Genomic DNA, 23,168 nt, shown 5'->3' with positions numbered 1-23,168 from the left:
GCCCTTGGATGTCAGGGGAAGGCATCAGATCCACTGGAACTGGAGTTGCAGATGGTTGCTAGCCACCATATGCATTCTGGGAACTTCGTTCTGAGCCATCTGCAGGTGCTTTTAACCATTGAGCCATTTCTCAAGTAGCTTACTTTGTTTCTTAGTTATATGTGTGTGCTTATGCCCATAAGTATAGATGCCTATGGAGACCAGGAGAGGGTAATGGATCCCCTAGAGTTGGAGCTATGGGAAGTTGAGAACTGAGGACTTGGTTGTTGGGAACCAAACTGGGATCTTCTGCAAGAGCAATACACATTGTGCTTAGTCAGCTCTTCTGCTCTAGTCTACTCAACAATGTCCTTTTAGATATAACAGCAGTTCAGAAGACTCTATGTATGGATATATGCATGCATGTGAGAAAGGAGTCTGTTATTAACTTATGTTTGTGTGTGATGTGGGTATGTGTGTCTGTGGATGTGTTTGAGGAGGTCAGAGAACTTTGGGTGTCCTCGTCTGTCACTACCTTATTTCCTTGTGATATGTTCTCTCACTGAACCTGAAGATGGGCTGGCAGCCAGCAAGTCCCAGGAATCCTTTGGCCTTCCATAGAGCTGAGGTTACAGGTATCCATTCACACATCTATGCTTAGCTTTTTACATGAGTGCTGGGATCTGAAATCAGATCCTAATGTAGCAAGCACTCATCTTCACTGACCCACTCTCCAGCTCCATGAATTTTAAAGCCTATTTATACAATATAGGCTATAATGTGAAAGTCTGGCCTTTCACATATAGCACATTCCTTACGAAGTTGAATCATTCACATAAAACAGTCATTTGTTAGTCGAAATAGTAATAGCATTTGGTCAGTTCAGGAAGGATATTGAATTATGACTGGAAATATTACTACTTTTCTTTATATTGTAAATATGGAGAACTTAGAATGTGTTTTTTTTTTTTTAGGATTCTCAGAAAGGTCTGTCTCTAGCAGATAGACTTCCATGTTATTGGGTAATTTTTATTTTAAAATAAGTAAAATAAATAAATAAAATAATCTCTTTATTCCTTTTTAAAACATTAGTTTTATTTTTATTGTTTTATGTATGTGTAGTTTGCTTGCACCACATGTGTGCTTGGCGCTAGAGGAAGTGGGTAATAGGAGTTGAACCCAGATCTTTCACAACAAATGCCCTACCACTAAGTCTTCCTTTTTAATAGTGCCTTCTCATAGTACATATAACTATATTTTGAAAACATTTTAGTCACTGGTACTTCACAATTCCCACATTTGCCTAATCATTTCCCTACTGTCAGGTATTTTGATTGCCTCTAGGAAGTCCCTATTTTCTCTGTTGTACAGAATGCAGCTTGGACTCTGCATAATCTATCTATAATTCTAGAATTACTGAGCTGAGTAGAGTTTAAATGTATTCCATAAAGGTTGTACAGCAAGGTAGAAATACAGCTAAAATTTGTTGAATGTTTTTCATGTGCTGAGCAGTCTAAACTTAATTCTTGAAGCTCTGTATCACTTCTCATTTAGATTGTGAGTTCTGTCCAGTGCTTGTACCAGACAACCTTTCAAACCATGGAGTACTTAGCACTTAGTGTGCATGGGTAGTGAGTAATTAAACTAGTCCTTTAAGCCAAACAATAGTAATTGATTAATTTAGTGCAAATGGTGGATTGGAGTGTTTGAGTCTGTAAGTAAAAGTCTGTAAGTTAAATTAATGGTCTTTGTATCATTTTTCTTAGAAGGTAATCTTTTTAGTGTCTGAAACAGAAATTACTTAAAAGTAGTGTTACTAGGGTCAGCATTAGCTGAGATTCAACAGTAAACGTCTTAATCTCTGGTTTCAGTGTTTTCTGTATCTTAGCTGAACTCCACACTATACCAGGGCAACTCTGCCAAGATACACTTGCATGTCCTGTCTGTCCCTCAGCCCACTTCACTGCACATTCTGATCCACTCCTTTTAACTATGTGCTCAGGATTGTCTTGTTTTCTTAGCTTTGCTCTGAGGAGATAGGCTTACCTTAAATTAAGGTTCCTATTTTTTCTTATACTCATGAAGGACTTAGAATGCTGCTTACTGCCACAGCCATCATCTTTTTTGGCTCATGCTCTTAAGAACTACTATTTTCTTTTCTGATCATCTTTTTACTCATGCTCACTCAGACTTTGAGGAAATAAGTGTCTACTTCACATAAATCATCTGTAGTTCAAGTCTTCGTTTTTTATCCATTGCATGTCAGAATATTCATTTGTTTAATTTAAAATACTTATGTATTCCTGGTGTGAGTGAAAGACAGAAGTATTAGTGGAAAGCCATCTTGGATGGTAGCACTTTGTGTTTTCATTGCCCCTGTTTTCTAGACTGATATAATGAAGAAATTCAGCCAGACATTCAGTGACTTTGTTGCCTAGCTAGTAAGATCTCACTGTTCCAGCTCAGCAGTTCAGAAAGTTTCTAATTTTATTTTACTTTATTTTTGTGCATTTATGTTTTATCTGCATGTATGCATATATGAGGGTGTCAAATTCCTTGGAGCTGGAGTTAACAGACAGTTGTGGTACTAGGAATTGAGCCTGGATCCTCTGGAACAGAAGTCAGTATTTATGACCATCTCTCCAGCCCCTGCTATTCTAAATTTTAATCATTGTACTTAAAACTGTTTATTACGAATTCTTTTACCTCTCCTCAAGAAATCTAACAATTGTTCTTACACACACACACACACACACACACACACACAAGAAAAACTTGTGTCAGGAGCCCAAAGCTTCAGCAATCTTTCTATTTAATTATATTCTGGAACATGTATCATTACTCAGCTCTTTTCCTCTGGTGTGAAAAGAAACTTTGTCTTCTTCATTACCAATTTCATTTTGTTTTCATAGCCAAGATTCCTGATAGAATGATCTGTCTGTTTGTGTCTATTTAGGAGTATAATTTTTTTTTAGAGGAAACATCAAGTCTTTTTGTATTGATTTTCATTAGCCTTATTATAATAGTACACAACACAGAGTAGATAATATTCAGTAAATGAAGTAACAACAGTCAATATTATTTAGTTCATTTCTTAATACTTAAAATGGCACAGCTAAGGACAGTTTTGCACAGAATAAATATAAGTAGTAAAAGAGATAGTATAAAAATTTCTATTCTAATAAATAGTGTAACTGGGAGATTTAAAGAAAGAGTTGTTCTTGTAAAGCACAAGTTTGATTTAGAAATGTTTTGTTTTTCCTGGGGGTAGTCACTCAGACACAGATTGCAGACTGGAGGTGTTTGTACTAGAAGGGTGTTTTCAGAATTGTCTTCAGTGGTCATTTAGAGCTGCTTCCATATTGCCATTGATACAGGAATCTGTAAAAGATTTCACTGAGAAAGGCTAGCCATTGCCTTAATATCACTAATCACCAGCTTATTTAACAGGGTTCTATTTATTGCCTGAGTGGTAGGAAATTGAGAACTAGCCCTGTAATTCTCTTAACTAGGACATAACTTTTGCTGTTAGAAGCATTCCTTTTAGTATTTCTAAAGCTAACTGAAAGTCTGATGTAATTAAATAACACTTGTTGATAAGATTTAGAATAATAGAGAAAAAGAAATGGACCTGTTTTATTTTGTTCTTTAAGTAGGAAATGTTAATGCTGAGCAAAAAACCAAAATGTCAAAGAATCTTTTTTCCTTTGAAAATATAACATTTCTTTGTGATCCTCTTCTAAAACAGCAAAGCAGGATCACTGAGAACTCTAACACAGTGAAAGTTATTCTCTAAAGTAGTTGTTAGTAAACCTATGATACTGATGCATTCTCTCCAAGTAATAAATAGTAAAATGCGGTTTTTGTCTTTATGCCCAGTTACTCTCCAACTCAAAGAGAAGTTACTTCATGAGATTCATAAACTGCTAAGTTTTGAACACTTTATTCTGGATTTTGTTTTAATTTTTTTGGCTGTTCTCAAATCCTAAAAACAATTTTTAGTTGACATTTTTTCTTCCTGTATAAATCTAGTTGGAGTTCTGATAGACCTAGAAAAGGATAGACACCAGGATTCATATCCAAGTGTCTGACTCAAAAAGACAGTTTTCCATTAAACTAGTAAGACTGTCCAACTTTTGGATCTCACTGCATGGCATTGTCATCTGTAGAAGTGTTGGGTCATACTCATATCTAGCCTAGCATGCATGCATGTGGTACAGGTTGATCCTGCCTGCTATATTACATACTTACGTTAAATGTTTTCTAGATTCTGGAATAGTATGTTTTTTTACTAGAAATATGTTGGGAAAGTAATTCTAAGGTTGTTTAAAATATTGGCTGGTGACAGATCCAGGAGCCCTGGAGCTTACATTTACCACAGTATAGTGTACCTTAAGTATATACTTAAAAAACCTGAATTCCTTAAAGCTAACATGTTTAAGTTCTTCTAAACACAGTTTAGAGTATACTAAAGTGGTAAACAATGAAGTGCATGCAAAGCATAAGATTAGAGAGTTTGGTTAATATCTTCTTTGGTATATATAAATGAAACACGAAGTTTTTTTTATTTATAAATATTTATTTACTATATTTATTTATTATTACAAGTACACTGTAGCTGTCTTTAGATGTACCAGAAGAGGGTGTCAGATCTCATTACAGATGGTTGTAAGCCACCATGTGGTTGCTGGGATTTGAACTCAGGACCTTCAGAAGAGCAGACAGTAGTACTCTTACCCATTGAGCCATCTTGCCAGCCCAGAAGTGTTATTTTTAAATGAAATAAATTAGCCAAATTCAAGTCTGTTTTCTCTCCTAGTGTCTGTTTGTAGTGTGTGTGTGTGTGTGTGTGTGTGTGTGTGTGTGTGTGTGTCTTTCTTGTGGAATGCCCAAGTCTAAGTTGGGTCTCTTCAGTTTCTTCACTTTATTTGCTTGCTTATTTACTTATGAATGAGACTGTCTGTCCTGGTCAGGGTTACTATTGTTGTGATAAAACACAATTGCCAGAGTAGTTTGGGGAGGGAAGGGTTTATTTGTTTTATACTTTCATATTGCTGTTGTCATGAGAGGAACTCAAACAGCAGAGCAGGAACCTAGAAGCTGAGGCAGAATCCATGAAGGGGTTGCTCCTTACAGCTTAATCAACCAAAACCACTAGCCCAGGGATAGCACCATTCACAATGGGCTGGGCACCCCCCATTAGTTACTAACCTATAAAATCCCCTACAAACCAGTCTTACAGAGGCATTTTTCTCAGCTGAGCCCCCTCCTCCCTGATGACTCTAGCTTATGTTAAGTTGACATAAAACTAGGCAGTACACAGTCACTCTTACTCAACTTGATTGATTTAGATCTATTGACTGGCCGCTGAGGTACAGGTATGCACCACCGTGCAGAGCCTTTTACTTGGGTGCTGGGGATCCAGACTTTTGTCCTAATGCACTTTATGTCCTAAGCCATCTTCCTAGTTCCTAATTTTAAAAAGCTATGTAGGACTGTCTTAGAAACTGTAACAGTATTCCATAAACTGGACAACTTAGGAAGAACAAATACATATTTTCTCATATTCCTGGGGACTGGAAAGTCCATGATCATGGTTTTCATACCTTTCATGGTTTCATGAGTTGGTACAGGCTGTTCATTGTTCCCGAGTGACACTTTGAGGCCACACACTTCAGAAGCGAGGAATGTTCTTTCCTCTTTGGCAGAAAGCAGAAGGCCAAGGGGTTAACTCCCTTCATCAAGTCCTTTTATACGGTTACTTAATTCTACCCATATAACCTACATCCTCAGTTTTATTATCAGTATCTTAATAGTTAAAAAATCTTTGGAGCAGACACAAGTTTTCAAACCATATCAAGGACTTTAAAGAAAATTGGTTATCAATTTAACAAATGAGGAAAATTGAGAACTAGATAAGATGGTTTCACCTAGGAATTTGCATCTTATTTGAATTATGGAAGAGCAACTAACAGACTGAAGTGAGTGTGTAGCCATACTAACTCATTGTATGGTACATTCTAGCTCTTAAATACACTGAAATTACACTGAATGGTAGTTTCTTTATATGTAAATCTAGGCAGTAATGCTTGTTTGCTCTTGGAGTTTGTGAAACATTTTGTCTCATAGACTAGCCTTTCAGAATTCAATTTTTCTTAAAAATGGAATGCTATATTCCACTGATGGTGGAGTTCTCGGATGAAGCAGTACAGACATTAGCTGAGTTCTGGCATGCTTGGTGAACTGACCATTTTAGATAAGGCTAAACAGATACTGTAGCATAAATGTATGTGGGTCGTGAACTGCCATAATTGATTGCAGTTAGTCCATTCAAAGACCAAGTTAATAGTGTCAAATTACACTGCTGCATTTATTTTCCCTTTCTCTCTGTTTGGTTTATGTGTAATTGATTCTCCAGTGTAGCTACAATTTGATTATGCATAAAGGTTTTATTTGGAAAAGCTGCTTTATTAAAAAAAAAAACTAGTTATTTCAGCTAATGGGAAATTTAATGATAGTGTCATTGTTACTAAAACACCTAATTTTAGATTTTGGAAATAGGGATCTAAGTTATGCCTTCATTTTTCTCTAACAACTATTCGAGATTCAATCTTTTCTGCATCAACAAAACAGCACCACTCTATGTTTCAATAAATAGACAGTCTATTTACGAAAGGCATCTTCTTAAATCTCAACAAACTTTACTTGTAGTCCATAAGCAGTGCAGCAACTATTCATGTAAGATTTATGTTGTATTACTATTATGAGAAATCTAGAAATGACTTAAAAGTTTGTGAGAGGATATACATACACAATTGTAGTTAAGAGACTTGAACATTCTCAAATTTGGTATCCCCAGGGTTCTTGGAACCAGTCTTCATTAGAATCTAGGGATGAATATTCTTAAATGATTGCCTCTTGTTATGGTCACATTGGATTGTAAAATGTTTCTCATATATAAAAATCATTCACGGAATATATTTGAAATAGAATTATTAATACTAATAAGCAAATGGGTTTTGATAGACTAATCTGAAAACTTAATCTTCTGTTTGAAAAATAAGTTCCAAATTTTTAAGATGTTCATTCAATAGTATTCTACCAATGTGGAATATTGAAACGCTGGGGATAATTGCTATTGATTCAACCTTTTTAGTACAAATATAGCTGTCCAGTAAGTTAATATTAGAGAACAGTTGTATATAGATAAGCTTATTTTGTGCTTTCATGGAATTGTTTCATGATGTTGTGCTTTGCTAGTTTCCTTTTTTTCACAACATAAGTTATTTGGGTGTTTCTGTTGTTTTTCTTTCTTTCTTTCTTTCTTTCTTTTTTTTTTTTTTTTTTTTTTTTTTTTTTGCTTGATAGCATATTTTTCTTCCTAAATAGACTCCACTTTTTAAAAATGCATTGAAGCAAACATCAGTGATCCTCTAGTTCAATAAAGGAAGAATCAGCTTTACATTTATTAACAAGCAAATTGCTGTTCTGTGTACTTTGATCAATGTTCTTAATCCTCCGTCATTCAGTACACCATCTCACTTACCTTAACCTCAGGTAGACAAGGAAAGTTAAAACATTTAATAACTTGTTTACTCAATGCCTTTACACTGTGCTGTTTGCCTCAAAGCTTGGATCTTTGGCTGTGTTTTTACTGGTTAACATTTATGGGATTAGTATTAAAAAAATGAGGTTATTGCTGATATCATATGTCATCTAATCCTGTCAACAAGTAAGATCCTTTATCAATATTAGCTAATGTCACCTAGTCATCATGCCGTGTGTGTGTGTGTGTGTGTGTGTGTGTGTGTGTGTGTGTGTGTGTGTGTGTATGTCTTGGGGCACACAGTAACAAGGGAAAAGAGACCACTTTACTAGTCTCAGGTGTTTAGAATCTAAGTGAGAGATGTATTAGTAACTAATGTTTCCATTGTAGTTGGTAAAAATCCAGTGATTACTCAGAAAAGTATACCAAGGAAGCCTTAGTGAAGCAAGCTTTCATTTTTCCGAGTGTGTGTGTGTGTGTGTGTGTGTGTGTGTGTGTGTGTGTGTTAGCTGTGTAATTCTGAATTCGAATTTTCATCCTTTTCTACCCACTCTGTTCCAAATTTCTGGTAGAAGATTATTCACAAGAGACTGGAAATTCGTTGTGCTTTGTACATAGCATATACAAAAGAATACAGTTTTATCTTAATTAACTTGTTTCATGATGTAATTCTTCTACCTAAACTTTGACTAGTTGCAGTGCAGTCAAGATGTGTATGTAACAGCCGTGGTTTCAAACTCAAGCCTTTAAAGGTTATGCCATTTGAAAGTGTAGATGAACAATTACAGTTTTTTAAAGTTAATATTCATTTTTATTGCTATTGCCTAATGAGGAAATTATAAATTCTAAGAATAATTATGTATCTTTCCTATAAAAGCAAGCTTTTTCTGCTGAAGGAATTTACTTTCTGTAGTGTGAACTTGGCAGGACACTGAGGGTATTTATACGTATATAGTAGACATTAATTTGTGGTGTGTGTGTGTGTGTATACATATATATGTACTTTCCACCTCAAAAGCTTTGGTTGTCAAAACTCCTGAGTTTATCTGTAGTTATAACAAATTTAAGCAAATAAGTGTTATCAGTGGGACTGCTAAAATTCTGGTAGAATAATTAGATTGCTACTTTAAAGGTTTTTTTTTTTTAATGTACAAAGGATAGAACTTTAAGTTTTTTTTAATTTTCTTATATAAAGTATAGCCTAATATTCCTGTGGTTAAAGTTAATGAAATGAATATTGAGTGAAAGATCAAAGCTTATTGGTAAAAATTATTTTGCCAGTGTTGTGCTTAATGCCAGGACCAAATCATGGAGGAATATATACTGACAGCCTGTTTTGTTTGTTGTCTTGTTCTTAGACTTGTTTACTTAGGGAAAGAAAAATTTTAGCTTGTTGATCCTTTCCTGAATGGCTTATTTAGTCCACTAGTTTTTCTCAGCTAACACTTATAATGAAAGCAATGATTAAGCAGATTTCTGGGGTCTTTGTTAATGGGTAAGATAAATGACTAAGTATAAAGATAGATAGATTTTGGAGTCTGTTGTTTGTCCCTTACTATGATTTATTTCTACTTGAAAAAGACATTTGCTATTTGAAAAATTAGATGCTGCAGATAAGTATGTTAACTGTTCTTCCATTATCCTTGTGCCTATTACTGGCTCACATTTTCAAAATATATTAGTGTAATATTAGCTAAAACAGTCTTCATTTGTCAATTACTGCTTTATTACCACTGAAGTGACATTGAAGAAAACCACAAGTCTCATGGTTCAGTGGAAGAAGTGGAACAGAATAGTACTTTGTGTGTGTTTGTGTGTATAAAACAAACAAAATCAACACTGGCAAGGAGGTGGTTGGAGGAGGTTCTGTGACTGCAAATATACTAAGAAATCTTAACAGACTCTGGAAGGATGTGTCCCCTTTATGGTGCTCCTTCTACTCACTTACCCTATAGAAGGGTTGATAGTGACCTAAGGCCATTATTAAATAAAGTAATACTATAGAGAAGACTTTGAGCATGTGTGTAGTGGTGAGTATACTTGGATGTGCAAATGGTTAGCTAGATCTGTTGCTGGAGCTGGGTAGAGATGTGCAGCAGGTAGTTGAGAATAGCAGTTTTAGGCTTTGGGACAAATCTGAGCTGACGCTCTGAATTTGGGAGCTGCATAAGGCAATCATGGATCTTTATGACTTTACTAGGGTAAAAAATATTAACAATCAAGTGAGACAAAAATAAACCCAGATTGAGAATTCTGTTAAATTAGGTGCTTGCCCTCTAGAAAAGAAGCGGATACAACTTACATTTGCAAAATATTGTATACAGATCTGGAAACTTCAGATTTTCTTGCAACCAATCTACAACCTGAACCCTATTTGTGGATAGTAGTTGTAGCCTTATAATAATGAATAAAGGTGCTTAAGAGGGACCATTGTAGGGAGTGAAAAGAGCCAGAGAGGAGTGGGGGTGAAAATTACTGAAATGATTGCTAGGACTGACAGAAGGAAGTATCGAGAAATAATGCTTTTGAAATAAAGCTGCCTAACACTGATAGCCATTTTACATAGATATAGAGTTTTGTTTCAGAATTTACCTGTTTATATACAGAGAGCTTCAAAAGTACTTTCTAAATTTTGTTTGAACACATTCAGGAGATTCTATCAGCTAAGTCTCCTCTGTTGTTCTGAGTGTGAGGAATTATACTGTGCCCAAGAACGAATCATGTTAAACATCCTCATTTACTTTTATGACAGTCTCTGAGATAGGCGATATTATTAAACCTATTTTTAAAATGAGGAAATCGAGATCTAAAGGAGTTCAATGATTTAGCTAAGGCCCTGTGGCTTGATAGTGAGGAAGCCTCGATACACATCAAGACAGACCACTCTAACAACTCTAACAACAACTTGCATTCTTTACTACTGTAGCTTACTGTGTTTGTTGAGATAATCAGTGACTTATCTGTTTTACTCTACTATGTGAAATGTAAGGTGAATCCAGTGCTTTGGATTTCGTAATGTTTGGTGATTTGAGGTAAACTATGTAATTTCTTAGTGTTTATTTTTGTCTTTTTTTTTTTTTTAAGCTTAGTAATCATTAGCAGTGACATGCTTGTCCTCTGGCCCTTGGATTGTAAAACAACTCTTAAATTTATAAATTTTAAAAGTAGTTTGTCATAATTGTAAGAGAATAATTTGATATTAGGAGTTTCTTTAGTAATTTATTTGTGTAGAAATGTCTGTTTTTTGTCTAGCTTATGTTGTATAGTAAGGAGCCGGAAAAGATTCCCTTACAGACATTTGTGGTATAAGTATTTCTGGAGTTAATAAGTTCATTTTTTTTTCTTTCGTTAAAATTGTTCTTTATATTCTCTTTGTATGCTTATTAATGTCATGAGAGGTCTTTGTTATAGTATTGATAGGCATCAGGAGAGTAAAACCTCATTGTATCTGAGCTATCATTTTCTTATGAGAAAGATTTGGTGAATGGAAGAAAGTACTGTATCAACATATTGCATTTTGTATGCCGCTTACCCTAAAATGTTAGAATTCTTAGACTGAGATTGAATTATCTGTGTAAGGATCCTTTTGATTCAGTTGAGCTGCTATTTTATAGCTAGGATAAGTGACAGGATTTTTTTTTTTTTTCTGTACTTCCTTCCTCACACTTTTGTTGTTGTTTTTGTTTTTTGTTTTGTTTTTTTGAGACAGGGTTTCTCTGTATAGCCCTGGCTGTCCTGGAACTCACTTTGTAGACCAGACTGGCCTCGAACTTAGAAATCTGTCTGCCTCTGTCTCCCGAGTGCTGGCCTTCCTCACACTTTTATGCATAAACATAACTTGAAAAAAGTTCTAGACTGAGTAATTCTTACCCAGTTAGGCCAGAATGGCATAGATTGACTAGTGTCTCCCAGGATGTAAATACTGAACTGAGTAGATTTTTGTAATACAGAAAGGGGTTTCCTGGTCAAGTATTAGCAGAAAGATCACTCAGTCAAAATCTACAGATACCTGTTAATGTACCAGGTATTACTTAGGGACTATTTTAAAAGTTCTACCTTTATGAAGCTAACTAACATTTGACTTAGAGAAGAAACATCAGAAAAAGAAAAATAATAGGGGCAAATAGGGTTAGTAGTGGGTAGATGTATTTATTGTAAATAAGATGTCCATTTAATAGTTTATTGTCAGTCAGTAGGTTTGAAACATTCAGATATGTCTGAGAGTAAAACATTCCAGAGGGAGGCAAGCATAAAAACTAACATAAGTTTATTTCCAAAGAATAGTTGGGATGTAGTTGTGCACAGAGTAGAGTGAACAAGTGGGAGGTGAATCAGATAAGGCTCTGTGGGAGAACTTCTAAGCATTTGACTGTAACTCTAGGGGAAATGAAAAGTCATTTGAGGCCTGTGAACAGTTGAATGACATGACTTGATATTTGTTTTCAGGAGATCACTTTCTGGAGGCAGGCCAAGAATTGTGGAGTAGCTGTTAGAACTATCTAAGAGATAGTTTTACCATGAGTGTGTTAATGGAACTAGTGTGAAAGGGTTGTGTTCTGCTTGTGTTTTGAAGGTATAGAAAAAGATTTGTATTTGGCGTTGGAATTAATGTGAAGGAATAGCCAAAGATGATTATAGGATGTTTGCCCTTAGTACCTGAAAGGAAAAAGTAAATGTGTTCAATTGGAAGAGATGGCAGGACAAGTAGAATGTGGGGAAAAGATTAGAACTTGTCTTAACCTTGAAGTTTGAGATGCTTAGTAGGTATTCAGGTAGAAAACAGAGTAGGCAGCTGGAGCCATCATTAGTGTGCAAGAGACAGGGCCAGGTAGGAAGTTTGGGGATGACTTCAAGCTATAGAAATAAATGAAATCTCTCTCTAGAATGTGAGTTTAAGATTGAAGATAGTAAGAACCAGAAGCAAACAATTAGGAACCAGTGAAAGGGGCCGGGGTGGGGTGGCTATAGTGCTTGGAAGAAAGGCAAGTTCAATTTTTGTTTTAAGCAATAGAATTGGTGAGCACTTTCAAAATACTGCTGTGTGTCTAGTAAAATGACATGTGGAACTTTGACCATTATATTTATGGATGTAAAAGTTACTGATGACTTTGTTCCAGAGACTTAAGAGGTGTGAATGTTATATTGAGGTGGATTAACGATTGGAAAATGGAACTCGGAGACAATGAATACAAGGGACTGTTTCAATCTCTTGCTATTTAATTATTTTGCTGTAAATAGAAAGAAGTTAAGTTGTAATAAAAGGATTGTGAAAATACGTTTTAAAGATGCAAACCTAATAATTTGGGATGTAAGTAGGAATGATTTAGTAGAAAGGGAAAATCAGTGATGATGAGAAAGGTGATAGTGTACAAAGTGACCCTGCAGTAGGTGACCTTACATTCTGCTTTTCACCTAGAGTTACTGTTAAAATGCAGATTGATTTTGTAGGCCTGGGGTGGGGCCTGATGTCCTGTGTTTCTTTGTGCTGTTTACTTCTGGTTCCTGTTCTGTCCTTAGAGTGTAAGAATTAACAGATAATATTGGCATATAACCAAAAATGTTGATGGATATGGTTAGTTTGTACAGTGTCTCCTGGTTGTTTGTATTTTTCAGTACCTTGAAAAGAAGAACTAAGTGACTAGTGGATACTAGTCACTAGTAAATTGTGATTTTAAAGTAGAGCGTTTTGGTATACTTAAGGATGGAGGAGGTTATAAATGATTGAATAAGAATGTTTCTATTAGCTCAAGCAACTTCAGATGTAGCCCTTATTTTACTAAGATAAAACAGTTGTTAATGTCCCTGTAAATCATTTTAGGTTTATAGTTATAGTCAAGATATGTATGATATGAACAAATACAAAATTATTTTCAACTTGTTCTCCCTTTTCTCTCTTGGATATTACAGATGACCATGGATGAAAAATATGTAAACAGCATTTGGGACCTTCTGAAAAATGCAATTCAAGAAATCCAGCGTAAGAATAACAGTGGTCTTAGTTTTGAGGAGCTCTATAGAAATGCATATACAATGGTTTTGCATAAACATGGAGAAAAGCTCTACACTGGACTAAGAGAAGTTGTTACTGAACATCTCATAAATAAGGTACCCAATTTACAGGACTGTTGCTAATACAATTTTGACTGTAGAGAATCCTTTTACTGTTTTATTTTGACCAGGATATTCTTTTCAAGGCTACATGAAGCCTATATTTAGCATGTGACTGTATTGTAAAACCTTACTGAGAACCTATAATACGCTAAATCACAATTTTATAATAGTTGAGAAGAGATGAAGTTTGTGGTCTGTTTTGAATATATAATCATAATTAACGAAGCAAACATTTTACAAACTCTTGAAATAGACTACTCATTTGAGCTAAGTTTTGTGGTAAATACAAAATCTTTAAAGATAAATTTAGTGGTTAACATAAAGTATTTTCATTGAACAGACTGCAAAAAAACTAATTTCAATTATGAAATTGCTTTAAGATTGTCAGATACAATGTGACATATCACAGATTCATTGACACTTTTCATGATACTCATTTCTTGAATATTTTGGGGGAGGGAAGGTAGAAATGTTTTATGAATAGTAAAATGAACTCATATTTTTAACCTATACATTTTGCTACTTTTTTTGCAAATCAGTCTATTACTGTATTTTATTTATTGTAATTGTTATTGAACAATTAGAGAATAAGGTTCCATTCCATTTACCCTAAATTATTAGCTTTCGTGTTTCCTATGTATAAGGAAGTTGTCTTACATAACCACAAGAGGTATGAAGAAAACTAGATATTTAGCATTAGTACAGTGCCATGTTAGATTTCACGGCTTGTTCTATGTAGCAGTGATGTCCTCTACAGTAATTTTTTTTTCTGATCCATGATCCAATCTAGGATCACACATACTAAGTTCCTCAGACTTGGTCTACCTGCACATTGGCATTTTTGAAGGTTGTAGGTCAGTTGATTTATAGATTGTCCCTCAGATTTTGGCTTGTCTGATTGTTTCCTCATGACTAGTTTCAGGTTGTGCATTTTTGGCAGGAATAATACGTTAAGTGATGTTGTGTCCTCAGTGCATCACATCAGGAGGCACATGCTGTCAGTTTATCCCATTATTGGTGATGTTAACTTTGATCACTTGGTGTCCGCCAGATTTCTTCACTGTAAAGGTACCATTTTTCCCTTTGTAATCCTAAGTAATCTGTTGAGTGATATTGATACTGTATGAATGTCCTGTCCTCAAGAACCTCCATGCGGTGGTTTCAGTGTTCATTGATGGTCCTTTGAGTCACCACTGTAGGGTTGCAAGCAGTTTTCTGTTCCCGTCTGTCTTCTAGAATTTCTTTCTCTGGAAGGTGGAGTGGAGAGATAACATGAGCTAGGTAGGTTAGTATTTCATGACTTTTAAGAGTATTATGTTCATCGTGCAGTCAAGTTTTTGTTAGATACCTGTGCTTTCTTTTTAGTTAAAAAAAAAAATACAGTAGGTGTACAGAGGTAGTGTATACAATTCCTTCCTGGGGTGGTTTTTACTTTGATGTGAGAGATGACACACTTTTGAGTAATAGTGTGAAGCCCTATGCAAATATAGCTTAGGGATTATGTGAAAGAAAAATTAACCTGAGCTCTGTAAGATTTCATGAGAAAGGAAATTTAACCAAGTCTTTATATAAAGGATTAAGGGTTGCATCCAAGCACTGGGAGGCACTCTAGTATAGCAGATCATACATGGTTTTTTTAAAAGAGCAACTGGTTACTTTTAGGGGGAAAAGAGGATGCTGACTGAGGAGTATAATTATTACAGAATTATATGTATGGCAAAGAACATAGGAAAAGTTTAATAAATTTGAATACATCACTAAGGAATTTGAATTAAAAAGTGGAAAGACTTAAAAGGTACACGTGTGTGACAATATAAAAATATTTAGAGACTACTGCTATGAGGATGAGGTTTCAAATGTACAATCAAGATGGTGTTTATTAGAATCAGAAGAAACCTTGAAATCTGAATAAAAGGAAAGATGAGAAAAGTGAATAGAAATGAGACAGGCAAAATTCGTTTGCTTGGAAAATTGTGGTTTATCTAGTAGGAGTACTATGACATTAGTCTATAAAGTGACTTGCAGCAGGGTAAGTTTTGCATTAGGTTATATTGACAATTTTTGTCATTGGAAAATACCTTAGTCATTTTACATGTGAGCCATAAGATCTTCATATACAAGTACATGTTTGTAGATAGACTTTAAAACTCAGAACTATACCTGGAGACTTGGTACTGGGTATTATGTACTGAGGAGTGAGCATTATGTTTCAGAGGATGAAATGACTAGAGTAAAGGGATGAATGTTGAAGAAACTTACAGGTCGTTGTTAGAAATAAGGAAAACTAAATTAAGAGGATAGACTTTTACAAAAAGAGGAAAGATAAGAAGAGTAGAATATTTTGCTTAAAGCTACCAAAGGGTGGTGGATTGGAATACTTGAGTTCTTAGATGTGGGATCAAGAATGATGGAGATAAATTAAGAAAATAATGTTCATATTTGTTAGGAAATAATGATATTAATGATTATAACTTTTTTCTTCTTTTCCTCTTTGCATTTACTATGTGTTAGGCTCAGCCGGAGTTGGTGGGGCTTTCAGGTTAGTTGAATGTCAGAATTAAATAATGCCTATTGAAAATGAGAGAAGATACTTGACATGATCATTTTGAAGATTAAAGAATCAGTGAAGGGTTTTAGTAGGAGTTGGTTAGAAGGTGTAATTTGTAGTATTGCTATTTTAAACAATGCTTTATAACTTGGACACAGACTCAAAAAAGTCTACAGGCATGTGTTGATGAAAACTTGCTCATGGGAAAAGTAAGAAGAAAAGAGGTGAGAGTGTGAAGTCAGAGCATAAGTGAATGAGTTTTGGATTCTGAAATGTGATTATTACTATGTACTTAATCATAAGAATACGTCATAAGAATAATCCTGCCATGAAAAATGCAGGCTTAATGCAGTTGCATAACTGTTGTCTCAGCTTGGGTTTCCATTACAAATATCATACAGCCCAGATGGCTTGAACAACAGCTCTTCACATCTTTAGATATTATATAGTCCAAGACTAAGACATCCATAGATTTGTTTTCTAGGGAGGGCTGTTTGTCTGTTTCGCACATAGATTCTTCCCTGCTACAACTTCACATTGCAGAGAGATGTGTGTTTAAGTTAATTATTCTAAATTTTAAAGTTAAAAATTTAATATATGTACTCTAAATTCTGATTTTCTTCTTATACATAATATATAGTATATCCCTACCATCTGAAATGTTTTCTTTCTCCACATCTTTAACAAGCCCCTTCTAATGAGAAAGTATACTGACTCCTCACATCTGTTCTGTGTTTCAGATAAATTAGGTTTGAATGTCTGCTAGAATCTTTGCTTTCTTTTAGTTTTGTTTTTCTATTTATATTCATTTTTATTCTTAGGAGAGAAAAAGTAATAGCTACAGATAGAATGGGCCACTACCAACAGAGAACTGTTATTGGATAGGTGAGGTCAGTATATAGTAGTTCAAAATGCTTGTCTCAGGATGTAGGAAGTATCAACTGCTTCAGTGAAGAAAAATTTTGGCAATGCTAAGTATGATATAATGTACACAAGTGTATTCTGCATGGAACCCATATTACTAGATTGTATTGCATTGCATTTTCTTGTCTGTAGTTACCTGAACTATCTTAATAACATAATAAGGTAGATAAATAGATTGGTAGGTAAAGAGGTGGGGTAGGTAGGTAGGCAGGCAGGTAAAGGGATGGATAGATAAACATTACTGTCATTGTCTAACCAGGACCTATCTTTTAAGACTTGAAAGGAAATTGAATTTTTACATTGAGTCATCAGGCTGTTTTTATGTTGTTTTTAGTACTTAGACTTTTTTGTGATGAAAGTAATGAGTACTTTGATATGTTTTTGTTAGAACAGTACAGATAATGGAGGTAGGTGAAAAGATGTTGTAGAGAAGACATAGAACTACTACTATTATTAATTTGATTGTTAACTATATTACAATGACATAATTTATAATTACTATTTTAATTATTAAAGTAGTTGATTATTAATTTAAGAAATGTTTCCAAAGTAGTTGATTATTAATTTAAGAAATGTTTCCAAAATAGAAAAAAAGGCGCAAATAATCCAAGTACTATCTCTAGTCTAGCACTGGTTGTGTATTCTATCTCTAGAATATTCCCTGCTAGGAACCTGAGCCCCAAAGAAATTCACACAAAGCAGAACATGGGATATTAGTCTTTGTGTCTTCCCATAAGAAAAATACCGTATTTTAGTAAGCATGAAAACATCAGTTTCTCACAGATATATTCTCTCCTTTCCTAAGGAATGACAATACAGCTAAAAAGTATTCCTGATGTTTTCTGTATTTAAGGAGTTTTACATACTAGTTTGTGAGTGCCTCAGAAGTATCCTTGTAGCTTTGTCATTACAGAATTCAGCATACTGGGTATTTCTTAATTGCCAGACTCTGAGTTGGATGTAAGGAATATATAAACAGAACATGTTTTATTTCTACCCACAGAATAAGCATGCTTAATTTTAAAAAGCAGTAAAAGCATGAGGAAAAATACTGAGAGTAATTGCATGGTCCATTAGGGCCATTTAAAGAAGTGGTGATGTTTAAAATGGGACTTAAAGATGAGCAGTCCCGAGGCATGGTTAAAGAATACTAGACCAAGAGAATTACTATATATGTTTTTTGTAAAGAGCCAGATAGTATTTTTGCTTTTCTGCACCTGTCTCTGTCACACTCCTTAGTTTTTCTCCTGAGGCACAGAGAGCAGCAGTATGCCATATGTAAGTGAATACTTAAGGTGGGATTCCAGTGAAACTTGATTTTAAAACCAGGACATCCTTTACCAATTACTAGAGTGTTCACTCTTAGGAAATCTGCTCTGAAAATTTTGTGTAAGCATTGATAGGTGTAGGGAACAGGACAAGATGAACTTGAAGTGAGAGTTAGAAACCCATCATGCCAGACCTTGAAGCTGTGGCAGGATGTCTTGGTTCTTAACTCTATGCATGTTAGAAAGCCAACAGCGGCTAAACAAGATGGTGGCATGCTGTTATATAGGGTATTAAAATCCTACTTGTGCTGTTACTTGGGGAATTAAGAGGGCTTGAGAGTTGAAGAAGACTAGGAAGAAATAATTCCGAAGCGGATGGTATATACCAGTGATGGTAGTAATATACTCCAGTATATTACTATAGAGCACAGAAGTTGCGTGGGGTCTTACATGTTTAATGTTACCTCCTGATGGTTGATGTGTAAGGAATTTAGAAATGTTGAAAGGCAGCTTTGCTTTTAAATAGTGATCGTTTTTCTTGTCCGTTGTAGATATGGTAAGGATGAATTTCCTTATTCCTTAGACGCTTCCAATTTGGGATGCTAAATGTACCTGGCAAGTCTCTAGGGTTGCCCTGTAGTAAGGAAATTATTCTTCTGCCTTCTGCTGAGCATTTATTTAATAAGTAACTTAGATGTAGCTACAGTGGGGAAAGTACTAAGTAGAAATGAGAATTGAACCTACAAGGTTAATAGGCTAATTTTGTTTCTAGTGATCTTGAAAAACTTATTAGACTTTTCTGGACTTTCTAAAATGAAGTTGAGGTTAGAATGTATACTTTCTTAATCTTAAATAAGGAGTGTATGATAAAATTGTTGTTACTTTGCCTTGTTTCAGTGATTTTCTTTTAAAAATTTTACCTTTTTAATATTTATGCATTTATTTATTGAGACAGCGTTTGAGTATATAACCCTGGCTGGCTTAGAGAATTCAATGTGTAGAATAGACTGTCCTTAAACCCACAGGTTACCCACTAGTTTCTTGCTCCATTTCTTTTTTTTTTTTTTTTATTTTATTTTTTAAAGATTTATTTATTTATTATATGTAAGTACACTGTAGTTGTCTGCAGACACGCCAGAAGAGGGAGTCAGATCTTGTTACAGATGGTTGTGAGCCACCATGTGGTTGCTGGGATTTGAACTCCGGACCTTCGGAAGAGCAGTCGGGTGCTCTTACCCACTGAGCCATCTCACCAGCCCTCTTGCTCCATTTCTGCCTTTGCCTCTGCCCACTGCTGGGATTAAAGGCCTGCGTCGTCATGTCAGATTGTTTCTTTGTTTTGAGATAGAATCTATCTGTATAATCCAGGTTTACCTCAGACTGGCTATCCTAAACCTCCTGAGTTAGGATGATGGGCGTGAGCCACCACAGTTGGCATATTTAGATTTGGAAACACAGTTTCTGATGCTTACTACTCACAATCTGAAGCATAAATGTGTGTAAAGTAAAACCTTCTTCATTAAGTCCAAGAAGAAACTAGCTTTCTGATTTTTTTTTTTTTTGTCATGGCCTTTGTGTGCATTACAAGTTTTAGATTGACATACTTGGATCTGTGGGTTATAATTCTGACTTTACTAGTTTATCAAAGGCGAAATTGGAATCAGGAAGAGGCCAGAGTTTAAAATTTTAGACGACTTTCTATTTTGAATTGATTTGCAAATGCAAAGTCTTATTTGTAGAACAAATAACTTGCTTCCTTTCTTTTTTTCTTTTCTTTTTTTAAGTTACTCTCTTTGGTAGAAAATTGTTCCTGTAAACCAGTTTCTGAGAGTCTTGATATTTTCTTTTTCTCCCATATTTTAGGTGAGGAGAATTATTGTATTAAATGTTGTATCTATATATAGATGATTTAGGGAATGTTTGTGTGAGGAGGGTACTAGTTGTAGAAATGAAGTTGATAACTTAAAAGCTTGTAGGCCAGCTAGTTGAGAAGACTTAACTTTTATATTAAAACTTTTTTAGTCCTCCTCTTGTTCTTAGGCAAATGTAAGCAATGTAGAGAGATTGTCTAATTTCAATAAAGATTTATCATGACAAAGACAATAGTTCCAAGGTAAATACTACATAAGAAAGAAGTCAGGTATGCATTTGCTCAATGTGTAGGTGGCTGGAGTAGAAAAGTTTTTCAGAGGCATCTGTAGCAAAGAGGTTGGCACGTGTGTTAGACTTTCAGAAATACTTTAAGAGCTTTGGATCTTAAGCATTCCTGGAAGGAGCCATTATTTTTAAAAATTTAAAAGAAGGTGGCTGCAAATGGACCTGACAGTGTAAAATGCTTAATGCCTGTTGCGGATCCCCCGGGGCTAATTGTATTTGAAGTTAATTCTATTCTCCTTTGAGGCCTTGTGAACAAGGAATGAGTCAGCATTCAGGTGATTTCCTGTAAACCTTCTTCCCACCTTAATTCATAAAATAAAGGAGAGCTGATGATTGGACAGATAAAGGAAGATGGAGTGGAAGATTGGGAGAGAGGAGAAAATGGGAGAGAGAGGACTCAGAGGAGGAGGAAGAAGAAAAGCAGAGAAACTGCAAGTTATAAGGGGTCTCATAGACATGGAAGATGTAGTGGTAGATCTGCCCGATCTAGGTGCACGGCTTTTATTCTTATTAGTTGAGTTGTGTTTTCATTGCTGGGGCAGATTTGGGTTGGAGATTTAGCACAACAGATGTCAATCCTATTCTGTGCTTCATTGACTTTTGTACCATCTTATACTTTAAACTTAAAGCTTTTGTGGAGAAACACCCTGTTTTGTTGGATATTAGAGTTGTTTAAGGTGATAATAGGAATCAGAGAAAAGGCTGCCGGCTAGGAAGTAAAAATCCCTTGATAGAATGTTTTGGGTCAAAGGTTTTGTGGGTGTGTTGATGTCCCCTCCCTCCATGGGAAGTCCTACCTGGCTACAGGAGGTGGTAGCCACTTAAGTCTCCATATCCCCAGCTGTTTAGGGGTCTTAGTTAGGGTAACTCCCATAGACTCCCAGGAGTCTCCCCTATCAGGTCTCTAACTAGTACCAGAGAAGCCACCCCCACCACCACCACCACCTATTTTTGTTCTCTTTCCCAGTCCTCCCCACCCCTGTTCTGCAGAGCTGATACTCATCCCTGTTCCCCTCATCACACCCTCTCCCACCCAGGTCCCTTCTGACTGAGATTCAATCATCCGGCCTTGGGCCCTTTCTGTTACTTCTTTGGGTCATAGTTATCATGTACTTTCTGGCTAATATCCTCTCTAAGTAAGTACATATCATGCTTGTCCTTCTTTGCAGGATCAATTTGCCTACAAATTTCACGATGTCCTCGTTTTTAAATAGCCAAGTAGTATATCATTGTGTAAATAAATGTACCACTTTTTCTTTATCTACTCTTCAGTAGACATCTTGGTGACTTTTCAGCTATTATGAATAAAGCTGCTATGGACATAGTTGAGTGAGTGTCTTTGTGCTATGGTGGAGTATCTTATGAGAATATGCCCAGGAGTGATGTAGCTGGGTCTTGGGGTAGAACTGTGACCAATTTACAGGGAAAGCGCCAAATTGATTTCCAAAGTAACTGTACAAAGTTGCACTACCATCAGCAGTGGAGGAGTGTTCCCCTTGCTCTACATCCTGGCCAGTGTTGACTGTCACTAGATCTTTTGATCATACCCATTCAGAGAGGTGTAAGATGGAATCTCAGAGCCTTTTTTTTTTTATTTGCTTTTATTTCTCTGATGACAAAGGTCTTTGGATATTAAAGTTCCACTTGACCATTATAGATTCCTCTGTAGGATTGGTGAAGATTTTTTTCCCATTCTGTAGTTTGCTCATTTGTTCTATTGATGGTGTCCTTTGCCTTTCAGTTTTATGTGGTCTCATTTATTATTGATCTTAGTACCTGACCTATGGCTGTTCTATTCAGGAAGTTATCTCCTGTACCAATGCATTAAAGGCTATTCTCCACTTTCTCATCTATTTAGTATATCTGGTTTTATGTTGAGGTCTTTGTTCTACTTGGACTTGTTTTGTACAGGGTGATCAATATGGATCTATTTGGATTCTTCTACATGTAGATATCCAGTTAACAACCTTTTGTTGAAGAAGTTCTCCACTATGTTCATAGCAGCTTTATTTATAACAGAAGCTGGAAAGAACCCAGATGTCCCTCAACAGAGGAATGGATACAGAAGATGCTTTCTCTTTTTCATTGTATGGTTTTAACTTCTTTGTCAAAAATCAAGTGTCTGTAGGTGTGTGGCTTTATTTCTGGGTCTTTGAACTGGATTCCATCGATCAACCTGTCTGTTTTTATGCCAGTACCATGTGGTTTTTATTACTATTGCTCTTAGTACAGTTTGAAATTAGGGATAGCGATACATCCAGAAGTTCTTTTATTGTACAAGATTGTTTTAGCAGTCATAGGTTTTGGTTTTACATGTGAAGTTGAGAATTGCTCTTTCAGATCTGTATTGCTGGAGTTTTTATGGGAATTGCATTGAATTTGTAGATTGCTTTTGGTACTATGTCCATTTTACTATATTGATCCTACACCTATCTCTAGGAGTGTGGGAGATCTTTCCATCTTCTGATAGCTTCCTTAATTTCTTTCTTCAGACTTGAGATTCTTATCATACAGGTCTTTCACTTGCTTGGTTATAGTTACACCAAAATATTTTTTATATTATTTGTGACTATTGTGAAGGGCTAATTTCTTTCTCGGCTCTTTTATCATTTGCATAGAGGGCTACTGATATTTT

At 35.4% G+C, this 23,168-nt stretch overlaps 1 protein-coding gene across 4 annotated transcripts in view; it reads left to right on the top strand.

Annotated features, from left to right (window-relative positions):
- Cul3 (cullin 3) overlaps positions 1 to 23,168 on the top strand; it is a 75,768-nt gene that overhangs the window by 4,202 nt on the left and 48,398 nt on the right. Inside the window, exons 2-3 of one of the 4 annotated variants that reach the window (NM_001313728.1) lie at positions 13,433 to 13,630; positions 14,577 to 14,704. In NM_001313728.1, the coding sequence (NP_001300657.1) occupies positions 14,594 to 14,704 (111 nt within the window). In that variant the 5' untranslated portion in view covers positions 13,433 to 13,630; positions 14,577 to 14,593. Of the gene's footprint in view, positions 1 to 13,432; positions 13,631 to 14,552; positions 14,705 to 23,168 lie in introns of those variants that run through there. The other 3 variants (XM_030254438.1, NM_016716.5, XM_006496498.4) reach the window with 3 other exon arrangements.

Source organism: Mus musculus, chromosome 1 (assembly GCF_000001635.26).
Source record: "Mus musculus strain C57BL/6J chromosome 1, GRCm38.p6 C57BL/6J".
In the NCBI taxonomy this organism is placed as follows: domain Eukaryota; kingdom Metazoa; phylum Chordata; class Mammalia; order Rodentia; family Muridae; genus Mus; species Mus musculus.
This window is presented reverse-complemented; position numbering and strand designations above follow the sequence as displayed.